The sequence below is a fragment of the Vipera berus genome, assembly GCF_964194415.1.
Source record: "Vipera berus genome assembly, chromosome: 15".
Classification (NCBI taxonomy): domain Eukaryota; kingdom Metazoa; phylum Chordata; class Lepidosauria; order Squamata; family Viperidae; genus Vipera; species Vipera berus.
In genome coordinates this window covers 8,432,395-8,453,078 of record NC_138218.1, presented here as the reverse complement: position 1 = coordinate 8,453,078, position 20,684 = coordinate 8,432,395, and the positions used below count along the sequence as shown (strand labels likewise).

Sequence of the window (20,684 nt, the reverse complement as noted above, 5' to 3'; positions counted from 1 at the left end):
CCGGGTTGGGCGCTCGTGGGGACGCAGCCGGGTCGGGTCGTGCCAAGCACCCCCCCTCCTCCTCCTCCTCCTCCTTTTCCCGCGGGGGGGGCAGGACTCCTCCGGCGACCCCCGCCCCTCACCTTGCCTCGGCCTTTCCCCGGCCGGGGTTAGTCCATCGCCGCCGAGCAGGCCGCGCCCAGGCCGGAGGGGGCCGCGGCCACCCCAGAGGGACGCGGAGACGGGCGGGCGAGGCGGGCACGAGGGCGCGGGCACGAGGGCGGCGCGCTCCCGACGGGCAGCCCGGCTGATAGAGAGACAGAGAGAGAGAGAGGAAGGAAGGGCGGGCTGGCGCGCATGCTCAGTCCTTCTCCCGGGAAGGGGCGGGGCGGGGCGCTCGGGCGCGCGCCGAGCGACGTCACCGGGCGCCCCAGACCGAAGGGGAGCGGCCACGGCGTCGCCTCGCCAGCGTCTCTCGCCTCGGCGCGCATGCGCTTTTTTTTTTTTTTTTTTTCTTTTTTTTTTCTTCCTTCCCCTTTCCCCCCCCCTCCCTCTCCGCCTCTCTTCTTCCTCGCAACCGTCTCCAAGGGAATAAGGCGAAACCCGCCAAGCGGGCGGAAACGGGAGGAGGGGCTTCCTGGAAGCTCGGGCCAATGAGCAGCCCGAACGGTGTTTTGATTGATGTGCAGGCCCGGTACCACAAGTCCCATCCGCTGGGCTAGGGGTAGGGGGGTGGGGGAGATGGGTTTGTAGTCCATTGCCCCTCGGGGGGAAACGGGGCTTGAGCTTCACCCCGTTAAAGGCCATATTCAACGTGTTTATTGATGATGGCGACGAGATATTAATTTTGGTAGCTGATGTTTCATGATATTATATATATATATATATATATATGAAGGGTATTTTTTTTTATTTCCAGGCAGAATACGGCATAATGCAAAATAATAATTTATAGTATGTTGATTAGGGATTGTTTATTTGAGTTTTTGTGACACTTAAGAGGTTGAATAATTACTAGAGAAGCTGTATTGCCAAATAAATATTAATTATTTTCCATAGGAGGAATTTTTCTTTCAAGAAAGGGGTTTAAATTAAGTTTAGTCAGATGCTAGAATAAATTTTGTGGATGCCAACGTACAGAGGGTAAATGCTGTTAAGTACCATCCCTGCTTTTTAATTTTATTTTTTTTAAAATGTTTTGCTTGTAAATCTCCTGAAATGTTGGACTGTATTATAGACATATTGAGTCTCTATAAACGGCCTGGGATCTGTTTTTTTTAGGACATCAAAAAGTTTCAGTGGCATATAAATTTAATAAATGGAATACGTTTTAATAGCTGGAGTTGGGCAGCGTATAAATTTAATATTATCATCATCCAGGAAGAAAAATGAGACGTTGCAACCAGCTGGGGAAATAGTTCGAAACCCTGCTCAAACAGGAGACCTTATACTATTCTGGACACATGGCTGTCCAATCTTTTATTAGGCTTGATATAAATGTAATAAGACCACGCAAAAAGATAACGGTAGTTAGAGACCCTTAGGTCACACACAGAGTAACGGAAGGGACCTTGGAGGTCTTCTAGTCCAACCCCCTGCTCAAACAGTAGCCCCTAGACCAATGCAGGCAAATGGCTGTCCAGTCTCTTCTTAAAAGCCTCCAGTGATGGAGCACCCACACCTTCTGAAGGGAAACCGGTCCACCAATTAATTGTTCTCACTGTCAGGAAATTTCTCTTTATTTCAAGGTTGCTTCTCTCCTTGATTACGTTTCCATCATTTACTTCTCGTCCTGCCTTCAGGTGCTTGGGAGAATAGGTTGACCCCCTCTTCTTTGTGGCAGCCCCTGAGAGACTGGAACATGGCTATCGTGTCACTTCTGCGCTATCGTGATAGGAACAACTCCACAGAATCTGCTTAGGATCCACAAATTTAGTTAGAAGAGAGCAATACGCCCTCGTTTGCCTTGCCCAAAAGTTGAGTGGGGGCATTCCTTCCATCCTGATAAACAAGGATTTGTTTCTTGCAGGGCGGGGCTGAAAAATGCTTAGCCACATGTCTTGAAAAAGGGTGAGGTTGACATGCAGCTCTGTTATCTTTAAGACTCATCTCTGGTAGAGGGAGGATCTCTCCCAGGGAGTGCTCAGAACCAATCTGGATTGGAGCAAGGTAGCTTTTGTAAATGGGTCTGCCACATTCTTTGCAAAAGAAACCCCAGAAGCTATATTTAATCAAGTTGCATTTCGGATCATTTCATGCTCGGCATCTCTGGAGCTGTCTACATTGTAATCGACGTAGGTGTGCACCAAAACGGAATCTTCTTACAAGCTCAATTTAATTCCAATTTATTGCGGTCAAAGACCAAACTTACAAGCTCTGGGCTGAGAAGGAAGCAGGAGGAATTTATTTATTTATTTATTTATTAGTTGGATTTATATACCGCCCTATTCCCGAAGGACTCAGGGCGGTTCACAGGGCAGTTAAAACAGTACAAAAAAAATAAAATGGAATTAAATTAGTACAGGCCCACAATTCATAATAACAATAAAATTAAAATTTTAAAATTAATTTAATATAATTTAATATAATTTAATTAAATACTTTAAAATTTAAAATCCCTCAGTCCAGAAATTCCTTTAGGTTCTTCATGCATCCTTTTTGATGCGGCTTTAATTGGGCTCTCTGGCTTCCAGAGTTCTCCTGATCTATTGCTAGATATCTGCTTATAGGTCTTCTCAAGATCTGGCCTTCTCTTCCCGGTCAAAAAGGATAACAATCTGGTTGAGTAAATTCTCAACTTTTTTTTATTTCTTTGTTTTATCCAGGAGGGACCCTGATAGGTTTACAGCAATTTTGTAACTCTTCAGGTTTTAATTAAATTTCAACTTTGAATCCTGGCCTGTTTGAAGGTATCTGGTGCCTTTGGAAATGTAATAGATGAGAGTCATCGACTTGGAAGACATCAAACCCTTGGAAGAAGGACTGTGTGGTTGATGAGGGGTCCTTGGTGCTCACTGAGCTTGCTTGTTTTCTTGCACACGTTTCATTACCCTAACGAGGTAACATCATCGGTGCTAATTTACGTCCAGTTTAAGATCCATAAGAAGAGAGAACCCGTGATCTTTGAAGCCCCTAATTCTGCTCACTAGCGGTTTCTAAGTTTTCCATATATACAAGCTAGACATTAGCTCTTGGAAATTATGGACAAATCAGACTCCTCTTTTGTGGGGGTGATGCCTTCCTTTCCCCCCCCCCCAGTGATGTGCAAACAAGGTTGAAAGTCCACCCTGATTCGGTGCTTCAGTGGTGCCCGAAGCGATGCTCAAGAAGCCGTTAATCTTAAGAGGAACAGACTGTGCTCCATAAAGGAATGCAAATGTTGAAAAAGCATGATTATACAGAGACACCATGAATCTTTTTGCAACCTGGAGCAGAAGGACATCAGCTTGAGTTGCGTGAAACAGTGGCTGCGTTCTTGGGCGTTGCTGCACGACATGCCCCGTATGATTAATCTGGTTTTCCTTTCTTTTCCGAAGGATGGATTGCGTAATAAACTCTCCTAACCATTATGTTTGACGGACAGCAGACAGATGCGTCTCCCACGTTGCCAAGGTAACCACCGAATTACAGCTTGATTTGGCAATGTCATGGCTGCGGCCACCAGGTCGTATTTATTCTTTAAAAACTCTTTTCATTTCTTCCCATTCCAGAACTAAACACTCTCATCTCTTTCCATTCCAGAATGGGCAGATGGAAATCAAAAAGGGGGGGGAAACAACCCTGCCACCAAAGGAGGTAACAGATGTTTGTAAAATATCAGATAAGTGTTAGAATTTCTCTCGCCGTGCTGGCGCTTTTCCAAGTACTAATTAGATCCAATCTTGCTTCCGTGTTTGTTTGTTAATTTAAGATCAGCTCCAGTTGGAGGAGAAAGAGGAAAGGGACGATTGAGACAATTACTATTTTATGAAGTTGATGAGATCCTGGAAAACAGAAAGGTGAGAACGTTAAAACGACCGAGACATTCAGTCATTTGTGGATCCGGGAGAAGTGAGGATGATTTGCGAGGACAAATAAACCGGAAGGCCGAATGGTGCTGCCGTAAACTAGATTTACTTAGGGTTTCTTTTCTTATTTCTTGCTGATGTCCTCTGGTTTGCCGTCTTCTTTCCTTCGCTATCCTTTTCCTGGGTTTTGCATAATGGGGCTTATCTGGAAAGGATGGGTAGCTTTTTGCATATACTCTCGCTCCCAGATGAACAGGAATGTTACCGAATGCGGAAAGACTGGTTTAGCACATCTGAAATAATAATAATAAAAAAAGAGGCGATTCAGATTGCTGCATCAGCGAAGAGTGCTCGAGATGCTTACAGGTCAATCCTGACCGACCTCAGGCCAGCAAAGCAGGCTTGGATTTTCAGAGTATCTGGTTTGGGAGACCCTCAGAAAAACCCAAGATTGTATCACTTCCAAACAGTTGTCAAGGAAACTGGCATCGCCAAGGCTTGATCCAATAAGATGGATTATTTTCACCCACAGTCAACTCAACACGCCTTTATATTTTTATAAGTAACTCAAGGCAGCCATCTTACCTAATATCCCTTTCTCCCATTTTCCATACCATGTGAGGTGGCTTGTGGTGACGGAGAAAGGGGCTCGCCCAAAGTCACCCGGACGACTTTCATGCCTAAGGCGGAACTAGAACTCACCGTCTCCTGGTGGTTGGCTCAGTCACCCAGCTGGCTTTCCTGCCTAAGGCGGGCCTAGAACTCACCGTCTCCTGATGATTGGTTCAGTCACCTAGAACTCCCAGTCCAGTCTTGGTGATTGGCTCAGAGTTACCCAGCCGGCTTTCGTACCTGAGGTGGGACTAGAACTCATTGTCTCCTGGTGATTGGCCCAAAGTCACCCAGCCACCTTTCGTAGCTAAGGCAAGTCTAGAACTCACCCTCTCCTGGTGATTGGCCCTCGGTCACCCATCTGGCTTTCATGGCCAAGGTGGGACTAGAACTCACCGTCTCCCAGTTTGCAACCTGGATCACATTGTCCCTCTGTTCTCTTAATGATGAACACACATCATTAAAGGTACATTATTCAGGAGCTGATATTCTCCTGTTCTGATTCTCTCCAGTTCCACCTACTCAAAGTCAGAGGAAAATAGAACTCTGATTATATTCATGCTCTAGCCCCGTGCATGTACCTCATTCACATGTTTCCAAGTCCTTCCCGGTAGTCATGGGCCAATCCCTCTCCCCGGGTACCCAGGGATGCGTGTGCTATGACACGATAGAAGATAAGTGGGTGGCCGGTGGAGGCAGGCATGCATTCTCTGAGTCACGAGAAGACAGGCACATGGCAGGGTCCCTTCAGCACCTAACCCGGTGTCCCCATGGCAACCGCCGTGATGATGGTTTTGCAAACTGACATCCCAAGAACCAAATGAACGCCTGAGAAAAAATCTCTTCACCAAAGCTGTTTTCATGCAGTCACTGAAGGTTTCAGTTACCTGCCGTTGTTCTGTTCCGGATAGTAACGGAGCGGCAAAAATATGTCACGCTGAAAATTACACACCTCGTGGCTTTCTCTTTAGCGGAGAAGAGATCCGAAGCTGAGGTTTTTTCTGGCCAAAACACGCGTTTCAAAAAACACGCGTTTAATTTTTTAATTTTTTTAAAAATAACAGAATATTTGAATATATTGAAATAAGGACTCCTTGGTGCTCTCTGAGCTTGCTCGCAGACGATTTGCTGTCCCACTAAGTAACACTGATGAGGTTACCTAGCTAGGCAATGAAACATCTGCAAGAAAATAACCAAGCTCAGACATTAAATTTAATTCTCTGTGGGCGCACCTGCCCTCTGGAACCAGCTCCCTGTTGAGCTCCGGATGGCTCCCGACCTTCGCTCCTTTCGCCGGGACCTGAAAACTTGGTTATTTGAGCTTGCCGGCCTGGACTGAGGGATTGGGATTTTAAATTTTTAGAATGTGATTTACTTGTTGGGGCTAATTTAATTTAATTTATTTTTAACCTTGTATATTGTGTTTTAACTGTCCTGTACACCGCCCCGAGTCCTTCGGGAGAAGGGCGGTATATAAATCCAATAAAATTAAAAATAAATAAAGGGATCCGCTGTAGATTGCAAGACAAGCATTTTGGATACGGTTACCAAAGAAGAGCCAAAGAGTTGCAGACGATAATCAGACAAAGGGCAATTGGGAGCTGAGAGTTGGGTTCTGCCCCCTCCCGTTTCCCCTTCAGGGGAGCTGCCCCTGAATCCCCTGGCTGCTTCAGGAGGCTGGATCATCAATCCAAAATGCCTGTCCGCCGCCAGACCCCTGGGTGGAAGAGAGAGAGGTGGGGTGGGGGGGAAGGAAAGAAAAGATGGAGAAGGGGACAGGGAGAAGGGAGGGGCAGTATCTTCTATTGTGCTCCGAGTCCTCTAATTTGTAAATTCCACCATGAAATATTTAACACTGCTTCTAATTTGCATAGAGCAGCGTGCCTATGCACAGAGCATGTAAAGGGTAATGAGAAAGAAAGAAAGAAAGAAGGAAGGAAGGAAGAAAAGAAAGAAAGAAAAAGAGAAAGAAAGGAAGAAAGAAAAGAAAGAAGGAAAGAAAGGTTGGGAGGCAGGGAGGGAGGGAGGAAAGAAAGAAGGAAGGAAGGAAGAAAGAAAGAAGGAAGGAAGGAAGGAAGGAAGAGAAAGAAAAAGAAAGAAAGGAAGAAAGAAAGAAAAGAAAGAAGGAAAGAGAAAGGTTGGGAGGCAGGGAGGGAGGGAGGAAAGAAAGGAAGGAAGGAAAGGGAAGGAAGGAAGGAAGGAAGAGAAAGAAAGAAGGAAGGAAGGAAGGAAGGAAGGAAGGAAGGAAGGAAGGAAGGAAGGAAGGAAGGAAGAGAAAGAAAAAGAAAGAAAGGAAGAAAGAAAAGAAAGAAGGAAAGAAAGGTTGGGAGGCAGGGAGGGAGGGAGGAAAGAAAGAAAGAAGGAAGGAAGGAAGGAAAGAAGGAAGGAAAAGAAAGAAAAAGAGAAAGAAAGGAAGAAAGAAAAGAAAGAAAGAAGGAAAGAGAAAGGTTGGGAGGCAGGGAGGGAGGGAGGAAAGAAAGGAAAGAAGAAAGGAAGGAAGGAAAGGAAAGAGAAAAAAGGAAGGAAGGAAGGGAAAACATGGATAGGTAGACAGTTATACATAGATGATAGGTAGGTAGATAGATAGGTAGAGACAGACAGACAGACAGACAGACAGATAATTTGCCCTTAAATGAAGTCACTTTGTCTCTTTAGGAAAGAAAGAGGCATGTAAGCATTGTTATTTTATTTTTCAATTGCACTTTTCAGGAGGAAAAGCAGGATTGCAACGGAAGGAAGAAAAGCAAAAGCAAAGGGCAGCCCACATCAGAGATTGGCAAGCCTAAGATTAAGTAAACACAAGTACCCATTTTACGAACATGGTTGATTTTGGTTCTGAGCGCATTGCTAGTTAAGACATGGAGACTTTACGTAGTAGGGACCATCCCAAAGTTTCGTTCCGTCGAGATGATTTCAACCATGAAATTTCAGGCAGGGCATTTTGAATGCCTCATTTGCTCTCTGGCTTATTGGTCCAGGCAGGCTAATGGAAAGAAAAAGATAATTAAGACACTGGGTGGTGGGGGGGACCCCTAAAACTAAAGATGCTCCAGTATCCTGCTGCGTCCAGCCAGATCCATCTACAATACATCCTAAATAGGCATTTAAGGAAACTCATTTATAGTTCCTTTGTTAAAAGCATCCTAAGAAACCACCAAAAACGACAGCCAAAACCAACCTAGAAATGAACAATCAAGCCTGTTCCCTCAATTCGTTTATTGAGAATACAACTTTGGGGGGGCTCAGCAACTTACGAACACAGCTGAGCCCCCAAATTTCTGTTGCTTAGCGAAACATTTGTTAAGTGGGCTTTGCCCCATTTTATGACCACTCATGCCACAGTTGTTAAGCGAATCACCGCAGCTGTTCAGTTAATAAGGTGGTGGTTAAGGCAATCTGGCTCCCCTCCCCTCCCCCCCCCCCCCCCGTTGATTTTTCTTGTCAGAAGATCACACAAAGCAGATCACGTGACGCTGGGACTGTCATAAGTATGAATCAGTTGCCAAGCATCCAAATTTTGATCACGTGACCAAGGGGATGCTGCAAGCGCCCTGGGTGAGAAAAGGGGTCATAATGCCTTTTTTCAGCGCTGTTGTAACTTTGAATGGTCACTAAATAAATTGGTGTAAGTTGAGGGACTAGCTCTACATTAGCGGAGGACATTGACCCCGCCTCCTGGCTAATATATCTTCTATTGCATCCATTATTATTTTTATTTTATTTTATTATTCTATATTCTTCTATGTTCTATTCTATATTCTGTTCTATTCTTTCCTATTATTCTATTCTGTTCCATTATTCTAGTCTAGTCTAGTCTAGTCTATCCTATCCAGCCTACCCTATCCTCTTTGTTCTAGTCTAGTCTAGTCTAGTGTATCCTACCCTATTCCTTTATTATTCTACTCTACTCTAGTCTAGTCTAGTCCTATCCTATCCTACCCTATTCCTTTATTATTCTAGTCTAGTCCATTCCTATCCTACCCTACCCTATTCCTTTATTCTAGTCTAGTCTATCCTATCCTATCCTATCCTACACTATTTCTTTATTCTAGTCTAGTCTAGTCTAGTCTACTTTATTCCTTTATTATTCTAGTCTAGTCCTATCCTATCCTACCCTACCCTATTCTATTATTCTAGTCTATCCTATCCTATCCTCCCTATTTCTTTATTCTAGTCTACTCAAGTCTATCTTACCCTATTCCTTTATTATTCTAGTCTAGTCTATCCTATCCTATCCTACCCTATTTCTTTATTCTATTCTATTCTATTCTATTCTATTCTATTCTATCCTATCCTATCCTATCCTATCCTATCCTATCCTATCCTATCCTATCCAATATTCTATCCTATCCTATCCTATCCTATCCTATCCTATCCTATCCAATATTCTATTCTATTCTATTCTATTCTATTCTATTCTATCCTATCCTATCCTATCCTATCCTATCCTATCCTATCCTATCCAATATTCTATTCTATTCTATTCTATTCTATTCTATTCTATTCTATTCTATTCTATCCTATCCTATCCTATCCTATCCTATCCTATCCTATCCAATATTCTATTCTATTCTGTTCTGTTCTGTTCTGTTCTGTTCTGTTCTGTTCTTTTTTCTGATCCGTTCTATTCCATTCTAAAGTTATTTCCGCAGTTGATTTGAAGTGCTTGACCAGCCTCGGGGCTAAATCTTCTGACGGAAGCCGATGCCATTTTCTCCAAGGAATCAGCTTGGGGGACTTTTTTTTTGCTTAATTTTTATTTTTTATATTTTTATTTTGGTCGGAACGAGGCAACGTCCCTCTCGGCCCGCCAAGCGAAGCGGAACCTTCGGCGAGGGCGCGGGCGGGCGCAGTTTCCCGGCGGGACGCCTAGAGCGGCGGACCGGGGGCCGCTGGGGGGCGCCTTTGGCCGTTGCACCGCAGCCGTTAACGGGCCGGGCGGGACCCCGCGCGGGCTGCGGAGCCTGGCATCATGTTCGCCGGCTTGCAAGAGCTCGGGGTGGCCAACGGGGAGGACTTGAAGGAGACGCTCACCAATTGCATGGAGCCCCTGAAGGCCATCGAGCAGTTCCAGGTAGAGGGAAAGGGGGCCGGGAAGCGGGGGTGGCGGTGGGCTCTCTTCCGCGTTCCCGTTGCCATGTGGACTAGTCCCGGGGGGCGAAGCGTGCAACTGCGCTCCCGAGTCTTTCTTTTATTTCCCCACGACGCCTTGCAAAACCTGGAAGAGTTTAACGCTTAGCACTGGTGCAAAAGAAAAGCATGCCAGTTCCGGGGGCCAAGCTGCCTGGTTACCAAACCCCCCCTCCCACAAACACACACTCTCTTTTTAATTTTATTTTTTACACACACACACACCGGTGTGTGGTGTAGTTGGTTCACATGGTGTGGTGGGATGGAGGGTTTGTTGTCACTGTGTGTTGGGGGGAGAGAGCACGGGGGGGGGGGAGGCTCAGTTAATTATTATTATTATTATTATTATTTATTTATTTATTTTATTTTAATTCCATTTATATCCCGCCCTTCTCCGAAGACTCAGGGCGGCTTACAAGCTTTATTATTATTATTATTATTATTATTATTATTATTATTATTATTATTATTATTATTATTATTATTATTATTATTTAAATTTATATACCGCCCTTCTCCCGAGGGACTCAGGGCGGTGAACAGGGCACATATAAATAACAAATACAAAAATTAAAAAGAGAATTACCGGTAAATCATCGCCCAATAAAACAATACAGTATAAAAACCCATCTCAATGTACACATGTACACATGTTGTACTTTGACAATAAAGGTTTATATATATATATTTATATAAAATCTCTCCCCAACGCCTCTGGGTCGGTTGCCAGCCGCGCATTCGGCCGTGCGCTGCGTTGGGGTGCAAGGGCTAAGAGGTTGGCCAGGTTTGAGGGGTTCCCCAGCCTGAAAATCTAGGATGGGTTTTAGTCGGTTTATGGCCTCCAGATATTTGAACTGCCTTCCTCTTCTCTGCGCTCTCCCCACCCCACTTCCCCCTAGCAAGCCCCATGCAGCATTTATTTTCTTTGCAAAGGGGAAAATATATTTTTTTAAAAAAACAAAAACAAACAAACACAGGATAAAACAATAACAACAACGCAAGGCTTTTTCAAACTTGGCAACTTTTCAGATGTGTGAACTTTTAACTTCCAGACTTGCCTCCAGAAGTTGTGGGGTGCTCCCATCGCTGGAGGTTTTCGAGAAGAGACTGGACAGCCGTGGTGTCTGAAATGGTCTAGGCTAGGCGTCTCCTGCTTGAGCGGGGGTGGGGGTGGGGGGTGGGGTTGGGCTAGATGACCTCCAAGGTCCCTTCCAACTCTGTAATTCTTATGTTCTCAGGGATGGAGTTCAGTCAGACCTGCATTGCTTGTTCGTGGTGGGTGAGAAATGTCAGAATGATCTGCCCTAATCCGTTTGAACCCCACATGTGCCATCTTGACAGACAGAAAACGGCATCCTGTTGCCCTCTCTTCAATCCGCCCTCCCTTTCCTGGACCTCCATGGCACTCCTAGGCTGGAGTTCCACCAGTCGGTGTTTGACGAACTGCGTGAGAAGCTCCTGGAGAGGGTCTCGGCTATTGCCGCTGAAGGAAAGGCCAGCGAAAGGTAGGTTGGCCGGACCACCATAGAAGGGATCTGCACCTCGGGCTAAAAAAAAAAAATGGACCTCTGTCTTCTCCTTTCTTCTCCCAGGTACAAAAAGCTAGAAGATCTGTTGGAGAAAAGCTTCCCGCTGGTAAAGATGCCGTCCATTCAGCCAGTGGTGATGTGCGTCATGAAACATTTGCCCAAGGTAGAAACACGGTTAATCTAGGTGCCATCTGAGTATATAGTAAAAGGGTAATCCGTGGTTTGCTTAGGTGATAACAGTAGAAACGTGGCAGAGCTCCAGAAGTAGAACTGGGAAAACATTCGGTACAAAGCGGGACCCTCCTTTTTGCCACTGGCTCCTGATGGCATGCTGTTGAACCCAGGTTCCCGAAAAAAAGTTGAAGCTGGTGATGGCCGACAAGGACCTGTATAAAGCCTGCGCCGTGGAAGTGAAACGCCAGATCTGGCAAGATAACCAGGCTCTGTTTGGAGATGAGGTCTCCCCCTTGTTGAAGCAGTACATCCTGGAGAAGGAAAACGCTTTATTCAGCAGCGACCTCTCCGTGCTGCAGAACTTCTTCAGCCCTTCTCCTAAGACGAGGCGGCAGGGAGAGGTAAGCCCCAAGAAGGGTGAGTGTGGAGGTAGTTTGGGTCGCCAGCTTGGAGGCTTTGGGGGGAAAGTTTGAACTTTCCCACCGCAAAAGAATGGAAGCCCCCCCCCCTTTTGCTCTCTCTCCCCTCCCCTCTCCCCCCCCCCCGATTGCTGGAGGCATTCAGAATCTTGCTGTGTCTTTTTTTTTTTTCTCAAAGGTGGTTCAGAAGCTGACCCAGATGATCGGGAAGAACGTGAAGCTCTACGACATGGTGCTCCAGTTCCTCCGGACGCTCTTCCTTCGGACGCGGAACGTCCATTATTGCACGTTGAGGGCGGAGCTCCTGATGTCGCTCCACGATCTGGACATCAGCGAGATCTGCACAGTGGACCCCTGCCACAAGGTACCGACGCAAGAAACGGGACGGCTGTGGAACTCTCCAACCCTTCGGCAGCAATAGAGCTTTGCTCCCATCCCCCCCCCCCCCGCAAAAAAATATCCTGGCTGAGAGAAAGCTTGTTCGCCTGTCAAGATTGTCCCCCTTCCCAAACTAAGCGGGGATTGCTGCGGGCTGAAAACAGGCCACTCCATCTAAAAAGAAACCTATGTTTAATTTTTTACTCATTTGTATTCGGTCTTTCTCTACTTCTTACAAAGAACTCAAAACAGCAAACATATCCGACACAAATTCCTCCTCCTCCTGTTTTCTGCTCAACGACGACCCTGTGAGGTGGGCTGGTCTGAGAGAAAGAGAGGGAGGGCCTGGCCCAAAGTCACCCAACTGGCTTCCATGCCTAAGGTGGGACTAGAACTCGCCATCTCTTGGAGATTGGCCCAAAGTCACACAGCTGGCTTTCATGCCTAAGGTAGAACTAGAATTCACTGTCTCCTGATATTTAGCCCTAAATCATCCAGCCAGCTTTCATGATTAAGGCGGGACTAGAACTCACCGTCTCCTGGCGATGGGCCGAAAGTCACACAGCTGGCTTCCATGCCCAAAGGCGGGACTAGAACTCACCGTCTCCAGCTTTCTAGCCTCACCGCTTCCCTTCCCAGCTGCCTGCATTCTTTCAGGAGCTGGCCATCTTTCTTCCTGTTCACACATTACGTCAAATCTTTTTCAAAAGATTTTTTTTTTGCTCCCTTGGCAGTTTACCTGGTGCCTCGACGCTTGCATTCGGGAAAAGTTTGTGGACAACAAGCGGGCGCGGGAGCTGCAGGGCTTCCTCGACGGAGTGAAAAAGGCCCAAGAGCAAGTGTTGGGGTAAGTGCTGCAAGATCTGGAGGCAGGCCTAGAGGCTTTTTCCCGCTGCAAAAACGATTAAAACCCATTCACGAAACGCCATGCGTCAGCAATGGGGAATCGGCTGTTGTGTTTCCTTTGGAGGCTTTGTTCTCAAACTGCCTGGATTGGAACTGGTGTTGGACCTTTTCTATGTAGGTAGAGATGGGTCCATATGTAATTTTGAGTGTATATATATATATTTATATTTATTTATATTTTATTATATTTGTATACCGCCCTTCTCCCGAAGGACTCAGGGCGGTGAACAGGGCACATAAAAATACAGGATACAAAAATTAAAAAAGAAATTAGATTAGATAGAAGACACAGATACAAGAGATTAGAGAGGGAGAAAGAGATTAGATAGACAGAGATTAGATAGAAGACAGAGATAGATAGATAGATAGATAGATAGATAGATAGATAGATAGATAGATAGATAGATAGATAGATAGATAAGTAGATAGATAGATAAGATAGATAGATATAGATAGATTAGATAGATAAATAGATAGATAAGTAGATAGATAAATAGATAAGTAGATAGATAGATAGATAGATAGATAGATAGATAGATAGATACAGAGATTAGATAGAAGACAGATAGACAGATTAGATAGACAGATTAGATAGATTAGCTAGATAGATAGACAGATTAGCTAGATAGATAGACAGATTAGCTAGATAGATAGACAGATTAGATAGATAGACAGACAGACAGAGATGAGAGAGAGAGAGAGAGAGAGGAGACAAAGACAGAGATCTGGAGATAGCATTAATTAACATTGTTTATGATAATTAACTATATCTATTATTGTTAGTTAAATACATATACCCCAGACATTATGCTGTTTGCTAAATATTGAAAATGTTATTTGGAAAAACCCCATCCCCAAGCCTAATCCCAACCCCACCTTATCCCTAACCCTATAAAAACTAATAAAAGCGCTCTCTCGCGCGCGTGCGCTCTCTCATGTGTGTGTATATGTGTGTGTGTGTGTGTGTGTGTGTGTGTGTGTGTGTGTGTGTAAAGTAGCTTGCTTGCAAATGTCCATTTGATGCGTTTGTTTGTTTTTCTCTCCTTCCCTAGGGACCTGTCGATGATCTTGTGCGATCCGTTTGCCATTAACACCTTGGTTTTGAGCACGATCCGGCATTTGCAGGAGCTGATCGGTCAAGAAGTCTTACCCAGGGTAAGTTATTTATTTATTTATTTTATTTTAATTCCATTTATATCCCGCCCTTCTCCGAAGACTCAGGGCGGCTTACAAGCTTAGCAGTAGCCTTCATTCTATGTATATTTTATTTATTTTAATTCCATTTATATCCCGCCCTTCTCCGAAGACTCAGGGCGGCTTACAAGCTTAGCAGTAGCCTTCATTCTATGTATATGCCTGCTTATTAGGGCTTTCACACACACACCCAAGCGGCATTATTACAAAGTCAGCTTAATTGCCCCCAACAATCTGGGTCCTCATAAAAGTTAGACAACATTATCCTCTGGATAGAATTGGCCCTGTGGGATAAATGATGAAATGCACCTTAAACTCTTCCCACCGGTTGTGGAATCCTGCAACACAATTACAAAGGGTGGACTTTGCATTGCGACGTCACATCGGGGTCGGTTCTGAATGCTGCTGCAGCCATCGTAGCTTATTTTTCATCTGTCCGTTGAACGCTTAGTTGGCCCAATGGATTTTAGCATCCGGAGAATTCACTTGGGGGTTGCTGCTTCCATGCCCAATGTTGTTAAAGAAGAGACTAGTCCAGGGGTAGGCAACCTCGGCTCTTTTATGACTTGTGGACTTCAACTCCCAGAATTCCTGAGCCAGCCATGCTGAGGGGAAAGGGAGAGGTTTCCGTGCTGAGCCATGGTGGCTCAGGAATTCTGGGAGTTGAAGTCCACGAGTCATGAGGGGGGCCAAAGTTTCCCTCACACTGGCTCAGGAATTCTGGGAGTTGAAGTCCACGAGTCATCAAAGAGCCAAGGTTGCCTACCCCTGGAGTAGACAATCACCTGTCTGAGATGGTATAAGTTCTCCTGCTTGAGCAGGGGGCTGGACTAGAAGACCTCCGAGGTCCCATCCAGCTCTTCTTCGTCTTCTAAATTTTCAGGAAAGCCCAGAACTCTTACTACTTCTGAGGATGCTGTCCCTGGGACAAGGGGCTTGGGATGTGATTGACAGCCAGATCTTCAAAGAACCCAAACTGGTAAGCGACCACTGGGAACGCCGTCACTGATGCGCCCCAAGGTCCGTTCCTTCCTTAGGAGTTGTGTTCTTCTGAATGGACGATGCTCTGCCCAGAAAGACCTTAGGGATAAGATTAGGCGACCTTCCGCTGCCTTTCTGTCTCTCAGGAGGTGGACTTGATCACCAAATTTCTGCCCATGTTGATGGCCTTCGTGGTGGACGACTACACCTTCACCGTGGATCAGAAGCTGCCTTCAGAAGAAAAAGGTCCAGCTTCTTACCCCAGCACCATCCCCGAGTTGTTTCCAAAGTGAGTCAATGTCAGTTTGGGAACTTTTTGTCCCATCAGTCAAAACCTGGTGCTCAGCAGGGCTGAAGAAGCTGGGCCCACTGAGAATTGGGAGTTAGAAAAGGGCATGAAGAGGGGAGGAAAGTGGTAAAGGCACCTAGCTAGACAGCAGGAGAGGGTGAGTTCTAGTGTCACCTTAGCCATGAAATGTAGCTGTGTGAATTTGGGCCAATCACCAGGAGACGGTGAGTCCTAGTCCCACCTTAAGGCATGAAATGCAGCTGGGTGACTTTGAGCCAATCACCAGGAGACGGTGAGTTCTAGTCCCACCTTAAGGCATGAAATGCAGTTGGGTGACTTTGGGCCAATCACCAGGAGATGGTGAGTTCTAGTCCCACCTTAAGGCATGAAATGCAGTTGGGTGACTTTGGGCCAATCACCAGGAGACGGTGAGTTCTAGTCCCACCTTAAGGCATGAAATGCAGTTGGGTGACTTTGGGCCAATCACCAGGAGATGGTGAGTTCTAGTCCCACCTTAAGGCATGAAATGCAGTTGGGTGACTTTGGGCCAATCACCAGGAGACGGTGAGTTCTAGTCTCACCTTAAGGCATGAAATGCAGTTGGGTGACTTTGGGCCAATCACCAGGAGACGGTGAGTTCTAGTCTCACCTTAAGGCATGAAATGCAGCTGGGTGACTTTGGGCCAATCACCAGGAGACGGTGAGTTCTAGTCCCACCTTAAGGCATGAAATGCAGCTGGGTGACTTTGGGCCAATCACCAGGAGACAGTGAGTTCTAGTCCCACCTTAAGGCATGAAATGCAGCTGGGTGACTTTGGGACAATGAGTGAGTGCGTGAGTGAAGAAACGAGCAGATGACCGAGAGCGAATGAATGAATGAGCAAACGAATGAAGGAACAAACAAACAAACACGGCAGCGGAAGCTCTTTCTCGCGTGTCCCAGATTTCTCCAAGAACAGCGGATCGCCTGTGAGGTGGGCCTTTACTACGTGCTCCACATCACCAAGCAAAGGAACAAGAACGCCCTGCTTCGCTTGGTCCCAACCCTGAGTAAGTCCCTTCCTCCCGTGTCCTTATCTCAGCGAAAAGGCAGGATACAGGCCAAGCATCCTCCTGGCATTGCTGCTGCCTCTTTAAGCCAGGAAGAAATTGCAAGACTAAACAAATTAAAAAAAGACGACATTGTGGTGCAATCCGCTGTGGATTCCACCACCCTCTCTCTCCTCCTCCTCCTCCTCCTCCTCCTCCGGTTCTCTGTAGGGATGCCGCCTCCGGAAGTTCATTCTGGGCCTGGGCAACAAAAAAAATTAGCTACCGGTGGGTGGGAACCGGCTGAATCCCACCGTTGGCTTCCCCCACCGCCAAAATCTCTCCCGGTTCTGTTTTCTGCACGCCCTGCTTTCCACCTTCAAAATTATGGATGGCGATTCTTATTGTGATCAATTCTCACAACTGTCTCAGCCCTTTTCCACTTGGGAGGGAGGGAGGGAGGGAGGGGGGGTCCCGTCTCCCTAAAAGACCATACGGTGAGGGTCCTTGGTGCTCTCCAAGATTGCACCAAGGAGCCCTCATTTCAACCCTGAGCTACAAATATTCTCTCTCTCTCTCTCTCTCTCTCTCTCTCTCTCTCTCTCTCTCTCTCTTTCTCTCTCTCTCTTCCTTTTGCAGCGGAGACTTTCAACGACCTGGCCTTTGGGGACATTTTCCTGCACCTCTTCACAGGCAACCTCACCCTGCTGGCCGACGAATTTGGGCAGGACGATTTCTGCGCTGTCCTTTTCGACTGCTTCTTCCTGCCGGCCTGCCCCAGGTAACGCTTGTCTTATCTTTCCAGAAGGTGACCGTATTTCTTATCTTGCCTCAGGAAGTGAGGTGGGGGGGAAAGGAAGGGAAGAGAAGGGGAGGAAGAAAGGGGGGGGAGGGAAGAAGGAAGGAAAAAGGAAAGGAAAGAAGGGGAAGGAAGGCAAGGAAAGAGTCTAGGGGAGAGAAAGGGAAGGAGAGGAAGGTTGTGGGGGGAAGGAAAGGGAAAGAAAGGAAAGGCAAGGCAACTTAGGGGAGAGAAGGAAGGAAGGAAGGAGAAAGAAGCAAAGGAAGATAGCTAGGCCTTCTGATTGGGAGAAGCTGCAGGGCTTCAAAAGCGGGCCACCCACAGTCTGTCTCAAAACCACGTCCCAGGAAGGACAACGTCCATCGGCACCTGCTGAGGCTGCTGCTTCACCTCCATCACAAAGTGTTCCCTGCCAGGCTGGAGTCGCTGCAGAAGGCCTTGGAACCAACCAAGCAGGTAGGAGGCGGGAAGAGTGTGTGGTGGTGGTGGGGGAGGGATGAATTTGGGGCTGAATTGGTGCTCGTAACTCGAGCGCTGCTGTTCCTCCAGGCTGGTGATTTTTTTTACCATCTTTTTTTAAAAAAATAAAAAAAATAAAATTTCTCCTCGGAACAGAGCAGCGAAGCGGTGAAAGAGCTTTACAACCAGCTGGGCGAGAAACTGGAAGTCCGCAAACCTAGCCCCGTGCCAGAAGCTGAGGCTCCACCGATGGATTTGCCCCTCCCAACAGTCTCTTCTACCCCGGCTCCACCCTAGACGCACCCTTCTGGGAGAGCCAGGCTCTTTCCTGGCGTGGGGAGGGGGGGGGGGAAACAAAGGTTGGATACCGAGCTTGCTTGGGACATGGTCAGGTGCCTGTTCCGCACCTCGCCTCATGGTGTGGGTGTCTCCCGGGAAGGGTGCTGCACAGTTAAAGAGAGTGGGTTGTCGTTGTCGTTGTTTCGAGGGGGAGGATCGCTTAGGGCAGGGGTCTCTCCCAACCTTGGCGACTTGGAAGACTTGTGGACTTCAACTCCCAGCATCCCTCAGCCCAGCCCGGTTTGCCCAAGTCCACAAGTCTTCAGTTTGCCAAGGTTGTAGACCTCCTGATTTAGGGATCTCTGGATTAGCCCCGAAGGGGCAGGGCAGGTTTAAATCCAGATGTTATTTTTGTAAAATATATATATATATATATATATAAAACCAAACCCCCGTGTATTCTTGTGTGCATATAGGAAACGCACAAAACGAACGATAGAAGGTGGGGATAAATTGTTCACTCCTTTCTGGTTTTGGTTTTTTGGTTTTTCCTAGGGTAGGAAAAAATAAACTTTCCAAGCCCTGCCTCTGTTTTGGCATTTGCTTTTTTTCCTTTTCTTCTTCTTCTTCTTCCCCTCTTTCGTTGTGGTTGATTTACTCTTTGCATCCGCCATAACTGGATCCCTTGGAGGTTTTGAAGAAGAGACTGGACAGCCACTTGTCTGAAATGTATAGGGATCGCCCGCTTGAGCAGGGGGCTGGACTAGAAGGTCCCTTCCAGATCTTCCCTTCCAGATCTTGGGTCCCTTCCAGATCTTGTCATTCTGTTATAAATTGCGCCTTCTACCCCCCCCCCCCACACACACACACATGCACCCCTCCAAAGTGGGGGACAACTAGGAAGCCTTGCTGTGCACACACACACCCCAAGCTGGCAGTGCCAGAGAGAAACCATGTTTCTTTTCTCTTTAGACGCTTCTGTTCTTACCGGATTATGTTAGCAATAAGGACAAAGAAATGCTTCCAAACTTTGCAAAAATCAAGTAGAAACTAGGTCAGTTTCAGGTTGCTGAAAGCTTTAATGAGCCACGTCTCCAAACCAAGACACTGAAGAGACACTGAGACATTTGCAGGGAGATGCCTAAAGTCCCCCCAGAGTCTTAACATTTCCAGCAAAAGGAGCTATTATCAGCAACAGCTTCTTTCTCTTTCTTTCTTTCTTTCTTTCTTTCTTTCTTTCTTTCTTTCTTTCTTTCTTTCTTTCTTTCTTTCTTTCTTCCATCCATCCTTCCTTCCTTCCTTCCTTTCTTTCTTTTTATTTTTCTTTCTCTGTTTCGTTTTTTCTTTCTTTCTTTCTTTCTTTCTTTCTTTCTTTCTTTCTTTCTTTCTCTCTCTCTCTCTCTCTCTCTCTCTCTCTCTCTCTCTTTCTTTTTTTCTTTCTTTCTTCTTTCTTTCCTCCTCCTCCTCCCCCTTTTAGCAACCCAGTATCCTCTGCTACAATCTTCTCCATTCAAGCAAACTTCCAGAGCTGGGGGGAAACTCCGGTTTTAAAACTCCATATTGAAGGCATTTTTCAAACGGGAGCCCTCCACTTGCCTGCCCGGATGCCCGTGGGAAGGTACCCTTTCCCCCCAGCGTGCATTCTGGGCAGCTTAGCATCCAACGGATCAGTTCTCTTTGAAAAGAGCATCACAGAATAAACTTTCCTTTTTTTTTCTTTTTTCTTCCTTTTTTCACTCCGTTGCGTTGAGTCCCCGTTCAAGGTCTCCAGCATCCCCAACGTTGACGCCTCTCGCTGGCTCGGCTCGATCTGGCTGGCCGGCACCCGTCTGGCAGGTTTCGTCTTTTGGGCTGGTGCCCAAGGCCGCCAGAAAGGAACTGGGTCCCAATTCCCCCTGGGAACCATCTATCGGAATTCCCTCGGGCATTTTTATCTCTGCCAGAAACTGGGTGGCGGTTTTCCACCCCAAGGGAAGGCCCTGTGTGTTTAGGTTTTCGCTGGAAAGATACTGGCTGATGGTGGGGATGACGATGGCGCTCTTCGTGTGAGGGATGCCGTCCGTATCCAGCCTGGCCCTATTGGCGTCTCCTCTTTCTTTTCCAGCTAGCTTCTCACTGGGGATTCTTTTCCTGGCCAGCATCTGATCCATTGGTTTCTCCTGGTGTTCCTTAGCCGACATGGGCCTCAACCTGGGGGAGTTTCTCAGAGGAGCAGGGAAGCCCCGGAGTTTGCTCCAAGCCTCTGCGGCTGGCTGCTGCTCAACCCGTTCGTCTCTCTTGGCCGAGCGACGCTTTGACTTCTGGAAAGCTTCGGTCAAGGGCCCGGCTTTTTCAGAGACCGGGTGATGCTGCAAGTGGGGGAAGTAAGAGTTGATGGTCGGGATGGACGGGGTATTCCTAGCCGGCGCGCGGTCGTTTTCGTTCACCAGGACCAGTTTGTTGATCTTGCAGGTCAGGCTTCTGAGGGCGTGACTTGGGTTCCTTCTCAGGAATTCACTGCCAACTGGGCAGTTGGCATCT

At 46.7% G+C, this 20,684-nt stretch overlaps 2 protein-coding genes across 2 annotated transcripts in view; one reads left to right on the top strand and one right to left on the bottom strand.

The window, feature by feature from the left end:
* The window catches only part of CAMSAP1 (calmodulin regulated spectrin associated protein 1), a 29,000-nt gene extending 27,307 nt beyond the window's left edge, over positions 1 to 1,693 (bottom strand). The window contains exon 1 of the mRNA XM_081339778.1: positions 123 to 1,693. The gene's annotated coding sequence lies outside the window, so the exon portion shown is untranslated. The remainder of the gene's footprint in view (positions 1 to 122) is intronic.
* A 7,532-nt stretch (positions 1,694 to 9,225) lies between these two features.
* NELFB (negative elongation factor complex member B) lies at positions 9,226 to 18,750 on the top strand. Its single transcript, XM_081339823.1, has 13 exons — positions 9,226 to 9,672; positions 11,070 to 11,233; positions 11,321 to 11,420; positions 11,602 to 11,832; positions 12,029 to 12,214; positions 12,963 to 13,075; positions 14,187 to 14,289; positions 15,212 to 15,307; positions 15,456 to 15,598; positions 16,542 to 16,648; positions 17,267 to 17,408; positions 17,774 to 17,882; positions 18,042 to 18,750. Exons 1-13 carry the CDS (start codon positions 9,571 to 9,573, stop codon positions 18,180 to 18,182), a joined length of 1,737 nt encoding a protein of 578 aa, XP_081195949.1. The 5' UTR covers positions 9,226 to 9,570; the 3' UTR covers positions 18,183 to 18,750.
* Positions 18,751 to 20,684: the final 1,934 nt, after the last annotated feature.

Coding starts and splice junctions, on each gene's coding strand:
- NELFB (XM_081339823.1), top strand. CDS start 9,571: ATGTTCGCCGGCTTGCAAGAGCTCGGGGTGGCCAACGGGGAGGACTTG. Junction 9,673..11,069: donor AGGCCATCGAGCAGTTCCAG/GTAGAGGGAAAG, acceptor CCATCTTGACAG/ACAGAAAACGGCATCCTGTT. Junction 12,215..12,962: donor CAGTGGACCCCTGCCACAAG/GTACCGACGCAA, acceptor CTCCCTTGGCAG/TTTACCTGGTGCCTCGACGC.